The sequence below is a fragment of the Salvia hispanica genome, chromosome 1 (genome assembly GCF_029641045.1).
Source record: "Salvia hispanica isolate PSC_SH4W2 chromosome 1, Shi_PSC_v1, whole genome shotgun sequence".
Taxonomy (NCBI): Eukaryota; Viridiplantae; Streptophyta; class Magnoliopsida; order Lamiales; family Lamiaceae; genus Salvia; species Salvia hispanica.
In genome coordinates, this window is record NC_142692.1 from 3,831,483 (window position 1) to 3,837,800 (window position 6,318).

Below are 6,318 nucleotides of genomic sequence, written 5' to 3' on the forward strand. Positions count from 1 at the left end.
AGTGGCTCCTTGAAGCTTAACTGATCAACCTTATGCACACAACACAATCACAAACCCCAACATATGGGAGAAATAAGGGGATTTTACATTGGTGCATATCGACATTAGATCCAGAGCTAGGATTATCCATTAGGTGTAGCATTGGCAAAACTCTACTCTATTGTAAGCATATGCATAACCTTTCACCAATCAAGACAATTTTGTAAATTACTCCTATTTTTGAATCCAATAACACTCTAGAAGCAACCGAATAGCACTGTAATACACTTGTAAAAGCAAAAAGGTCATAGTTTCAGCGGAATTAAAGCTTGATCATTAAAAAAAAAACCTCCAGAAACGGTTTGTTTATTGTGGCGGATGTCGTGAACGGTAGCGGAAATTTTCCAGTAGAGCGGGCGACCGACATAGAAGAGTATCAAAGCCAACACTGCCACCAGCAAAAAGCGGAATGTGAGCTTGGCTGTAGAAGACGCCATTGTTTTCTCACTCTGGTTTGTGTGTTTGGGCGTCGGTGATACAGAGATGATTTCAACGTTTATATATACTCAGCTAAATCTAATCGGTGGAAATTTGAAAACGCTCTTTATATATTATAGTAGAAATTAATATGACAAGAAATTGAGATTAGTTTGATATAGTAATATAAGGAGCTATAAAAATTGGAAAATAAGAAATAAAATTCGAGATATTAGTACAAAAATCTTGTAGATCTAGAATTAAGTGTTACTCCTACAATTTACAGATAAATAGTAATTTTCATCTTTTTTCGATGTGGATATGGTATTACCGTATTAGGTTAATTACTTAACCACGTAATTAGCATGATATATAGATACATTATGTTTAGAGCATCTCTAATGGTACATATGCCAGCAATCGGCCAGCCACTCTCTCTCCCTGCCACGTCAGCAGCACTAAAAATCCACCTGCCACATCAGATTTAGGCCAACCGCAATAAAAATAATTTAAAATATACTACATTTACGGAATTAAAATTACGATTAAATTACGGAATTAAATTTACGAGACATATACGGGAAAATTCATTAATTGCATTAAAAAAAAGGTGCATAGATAAAAAAATTACATAATAAAGAAAAAAAACACAAATTACGAAATTAAACACAAAATACGGAATTAAATTTACGACAGATATACTGGAAAAATTCGTTAATTTTATTTAAATAAAAAAAAGTACATTAACTAAAAATCAAAAAAATTACATAATAAAAAAAATCCGGACTTCCACACACGAGCCACCGCGCCACTCTACTCCTCACTAATTTATTAAAAAACTACATTAAAAAATGTTAGTATGCCTTGAATCCGTTATAGTTTGCCGCTAATTGTTGCTCTTGTACAGAAATTTAGAGATAGAGAAAATCGCGTTTATATAGTTTTTCAAAAATTAAAATTAAAAATAAAAAAATTAAAAAATAGCGCTGGCCGATCGGCATGCCACAATGGCGGCCAGCGCCATCAAATCGGCTAGCCCACGCCGAAATTTTTGCCGATTTTCCGCTGGCCGCCTCCAATGGTTCGGCTAGCCGATTGGTCAGCGCCGCGAATCAGCTAGCCAGTCGCTAGCCGACCATTGGAGATGCTCTTAATATTCAAAAGGGAAACAATGTGTTTATAAACGATTTCTTGGGGAATATATTAATATCGAAGTTTTGACCTCACTTATACATGTAAAATTACATCAAAACATTTCGTGTTAAAAGAATAATATAATTGCATTAATACATTTCGCCTTAAAAGAAACCTAACGAAAATTCAATTAAATGCAATCATCCAACAATCGTAAAAGATGGTATTTTTCTATTTATATCATAGATTATAATTTGATTATGTAAATCCAGCTAACGTATTTTGATTTAAGAAAACACAAAATCGCGTGCAAATCTAAAATTTGAATTTTAACGAATTTTTGTTGGTTGTCATTTATATTTTTTTCTCTAATTCTTTTTACTTTTTTTTTTAAAATTGATCTTTGAATAGTCATTTAGTAGTCTTGGACTCCTGGGATATTTTTTTGGAGAATATGCATCTATAAATTCTTTAGCATTGATATTTGAGCTTCGTAACGTCAAGAGAAGATTTTCTTTTCGCCTTGTTTTCGAATTTGAAAATTCACTAAAATGTGACATTTGTGTGAAATTTCTATCACGAAACTTACTAGAAATGTAGCTGAATCTACATAATATAATTATTTTTGTACATTTTAGGTTTACACATTTTAGTAACTTTGTGTCTAATTAGAAAAAAGGATTTTTTCCATATCATATACTATAAAAAACGTAACAGTTAACAACATTTTAATCAAAATTAATAACTTAATTTTATTTAAATCAACCAGCTGTATATATCTCAATTCTCAACCATCTTGCTTGAGTTATTACTTATCAAGCTAAACTTGTAGTATTTCAATACAAATCAATTCTCATAATAAAATTTCAAACAAAAAAACACAACCTTATTAATTTTACCCTTCAAAAACATTAAAAAAAATGGATTTTTAGACAAAATAACCACGAAACATGCAATTAATAAATTTGAAAAAAAATCCTACCATTATCAAAGTTGCCAATTTAAAGTGGAATTTTAATATTCTAGTATTATAAAGGTTAACTCTATCATTTCATCAAACAATAAATATTTGATCAGCACTCAACAATTTCAAAGGCAAAATAAACATATAATCGAAATTGACCACTATAGTAAATGTCTGGCTTAATTTTGTTTTCGGCTTCAAAAACTGTATATATGCCAAAGCAATTCCAAATTTCCAAAATGAGAAATGAAAATTGATGTCACAAACAAATCTTATCAACTTGGCAGTCGGAAAAGCGAAAGAGAGAGTTAATTAACTTGAATTAGGATGAAAAAACACATAAAAGAAGAGTGACATTTATGATAACATCAGTCTATTAAGTTAATAAGGACTCACTCTAACTTTAAAATTGGAAGTTGCCAACTTCTGTATTGCTTTGTCTTTCTTCCCAACTGTAGCGTGAACAAGAAGGTCAAGTTGGTCTCCATGTAAATCCTCTTGTTCCTCTAATATCTGTTTAGCTGACAACACCACCGATTCATTGCAAAATTCCAACTCAATTGACCTGAGTGTTGGTATATCTCCAATTTCAGAAGGAATCTCCTTCAACTCACGTAACAAAGAAAGACGAAGCTCTGTAAGAAGTGGAAAGTGGGAGCTCTCTTCCATTGTCCACTTTTCTAGATCGTCACATCCAGACAATGTTAGCGACTTGAGATTCTGGAATTGGCCTTCAATTGTTTCCCACTCACGTCTTCTGAAGCGACCTCTATATAATACGAGCTTCTCGAGAAGTGGTAAGGAACCTATCGTTAGCAGTATGTCCTCCCACTCTAAATCACTTTCTAGATCGAGAATCAACTCTTTAATGGAGGGTGGGAAGTTGATCTTCTGTAGATACTTTCCAATATCAGGGGAGTGGGACCACAACGACAAGGATTCCAGTTTACTAAGACACTGAAGACAGCTCAAATAGTTCACTCCATCAATTAGCCGCCCCTCATATTCCATATCCAATTCCTTGATATTGGGAATTCTTTTAACAACATCTTCACTTGCATTGAAATTCATCACTCCTTTAAGCACTTCTAGATTCAACATGATAATAATGTCATCGTCCGCGCTCGGAGGATCTGGGAGATGCATTCCATACAACTCGAGATGCCTAAGTTTATGCATTTTCCAGATTTCAGTTGGTGCAGTCAAATCTACTCCACCATAAATAATTAGTGTATCTAAATTCCAAAGCAGATTGATGGAAGAAGGAATTACAAACTTCTTATTAATAGTTGCAAACCTATGGTATCGCGAGTTCATCAACTGAAACACATTTAGTTGTGAATACTCCGCTTCACTATTCCAATTATCCGAATGCAATAATCTCAAAAATCTAGAATTTGGGAACTGAACAACTGTTTGATTACCAAATGCTAGATAAGAACGAGCATGGGGCATATATTCCAAGGCATCTTGTATTTTTTCAATTGAAGTGCTTCCAGGAATAACAATACGCTGTTGGCTAATTAGTCCTTGAGGACTTTCTTCCCTCAATACATAAAAAAACCTCTGTTTTTCTGCTTCTTTTATAGATAGATCTCTAAGTAAATCGTGAATTTTGTAGCATATTACATCACCAAGTATCTTCGACTCATGAACTAGAATGAGATTTCTATCCACTAGCTCTTTCAAGTACTGTTCAACAATTTTTGTCAAGCTCTTGTTGCCTATTGGTTTAAGAAATCCTTCAGAAACCCATAGTCGGACGATTTCTGAAGGATAAATTTCACCGTCTTCCTCAAGCACTCCCATATAGAGAAAACAAGGCTTTAGATAAGCAGGCAAGTGGTTATAGCTCAATTTCAATATTCTCAAGCAATAATCATCATTCTCTGAATTCACTATTAAGGTTAAGTTTTTCTCTATGTGCTCCCAATATTCTAGTGTAAGTTCGGATTTAGCCATTAGACCTCCTACCACAGCAATAGACAAAGGAAGTCCATTACACTTTTCCACAATTTTCTTTCCAATACTCTCGAGATGAGTAGGAAAACTTTGTTCCCCAAATACAGTTTTGGAGAACAAAGTCCAACTACTAACCTCGTCTAGAAATTCAATCTTAACGAGGCTATTGGAATCAGTTAAGTGGGCAGCTAAGTTTGACATTCTAGTTGTCACTATTATTCGACTCCCATTACTGTAATCAGGAAAGAAAAACTTCACTTTGTCCCAGACCTCTATGCTCCACATATCATCCATTATCACGAGATATCTTCTACCAAATAAATATTTGTAAAGTATTTCCCCCAAGTCATTTTCACTCCCATTGCTCAAGTACCCTCTAGCTTGATTAAGTACATGCCTAAGAGTTTCTCCTATGTTATACTCTTGAGAAATGGTAGCCCAAACACATATATCAAAATGCTCCTTAATAAGCTTGTGTTCAAACGCACCTTTTGCAAGAGTGGTTTTGCCAATGCCACCCATCCCTACAATAGGGATGATTTGGCGATTGGTGTTTCCATCGGTAAGCCTATGCAGGAGTTGTAGAAGCACATCATCAAACCCTACCATTAGATGCTTCTTCTCAGTGGAACTGGATCTTAAATCATCATCATCAGTTGCCACCTTTCTCTTGTGCTCTTCCTTCTCCATTGTTATCGCAGTCACCTCTTTCTTGATCAAATCCATATTTTCTATCACGTTTTGCAGATCTTGATAGAAATGGATGCAACTGATTTGTTCATCACCACCGTCATCAGTTACTGCTGCGGAGAGCTGGATTGCGTCAATAATATAGGACTCGATCACATCTTCAGCTGCATGAGTTGCGTCTACAATGCGGACAATCATAGATATGAGCAGATGACAAAAACAAATCCATATTTTTTTACCGAAAAGAAACAGATTTTAGTCAACATGAAAATACACTAAATCATCATAATATACATGCAAAATTATATATATAGTGAATTTCTTTCTATGTTTTAACAGATAATAGAGCTTGCTTAAGCATTTCGAAAAAAATCTACTGACTCATAATGCGAATCTCCAATGGATCTGCTTCATCACTATACTCGTAGGGTGAATTGTAGCATTCCAGAAATTCCTGCAAGAAGGTAATTATTTTTGTGAGAGATTCGACTTGTTGGTTGTCGAGTGATATCGGAGGGGAAGGATGAGTTTCAATATCATCTATGATACGCATAAGAGAAAGTAGAGCTGCATAAGCAGCCATCTTAATTCTTTGAAATTAATGCAAAAAAACAGTTTGAATTGAAATGATGAGATAAGTATAGCAAAGATGAATTGGTATTTTGACACCACAGTTGAGAGCTGAAACTTTTTTATGAGATACAAAGAAAGAAAGGATATTAGGAAGGTAGAATGTGATATTAGCAATACAATTTTTATAAGCACTACTTTAACTGAGGTTTAGTCATAAGACTCTCAACTCTGGTAAAATATTCCCGTTATGATTATGATTTATATATGAAATGCATCAATAACTGGGCGTCCCGTGACAGGCTGGTTCATCTTTTATACTTAAAATATTGGCACTAATTAGACAATCAAGAATCTTGCCCAACTTCACTTAAATCACATTTGAGCTCTCACAACAATGCCGTTTACCTTACATTTTGAATAACCAACTAAACAAGTTGGTGCCGATCGAGACAGTGTGCGCCATTTCCGCATCTAATCCAAAGTTTGAACACAATATTTAAGTGAAACTAAATAAAGAATGCTGACATCATTGTCTGCCA

General features: G+C 34.3%; 2 protein-coding genes across 2 annotated transcripts; both read right to left on the bottom strand.

Annotated features, from left to right (window-relative positions):
- Positions 1-236: 236 nt before the first annotated feature.
- On the bottom strand, positions 237-523 carry LOC148933118 (uncharacterized). Its single transcript, XM_089063012.1, has 2 exons — positions 329-523; positions 237-256 (listed from the first exon to the last, which is right to left on the bottom strand). The coding sequence occupies exons 1-2, from the start codon at positions 474-476 to the stop codon at positions 237-239; spliced, it is 168 nt and encodes a 55-aa protein (XP_088919138.1). The 5' UTR covers positions 477-523.
- Positions 524-2,807: 2,284 nt separating this feature from the next.
- LOC125217694 (putative late blight resistance protein homolog R1B-16) lies at positions 2,808-5,910 on the bottom strand. The gene is made up of 2 exons (XM_089069836.1): positions 5,588-5,910; positions 2,808-5,385 (listed from the first exon to the last, which is right to left on the bottom strand). Exons 1-2 carry the CDS (start codon positions 5,787-5,789, stop codon positions 2,936-2,938), a joined length of 2,652 nt encoding a protein of 883 aa, XP_088925962.1. The 5' UTR covers positions 5,790-5,910; the 3' UTR covers positions 2,808-2,935.
- Between the last annotated feature and the right edge of the window lie 408 nt (positions 5,911-6,318).

Bases quoted from the DNA above. Each gene is read 5' to 3' on its own strand.
- LOC148933118 (XM_089063012.1), bottom strand. From the start codon at position 476: ATGGCGTCTTCTACAGCCAAGCTCACATTCCGCTTTTTGCTGGTGGCA. The intron at 257-328 runs GTTTTTTTTTTA...AGTGTATTACAG, and splicing joins TAAACAAACCGTTTCTGGAG to TGCTATTCGGTTGCTTCTAG.
- LOC125217694 (XM_089069836.1), bottom strand. From the start codon at position 5,789: ATGGCTGCTTATGCAGCTCTACTTTCTCTTATGCGTATCATAGATGAT. The intron at 5,386-5,587 runs GTCAGTAGATTT...TCCGCATTGTAG, and splicing joins ATTGGAGATTCGCATTATGA to ACGCAACTCATGCAGCTGAA.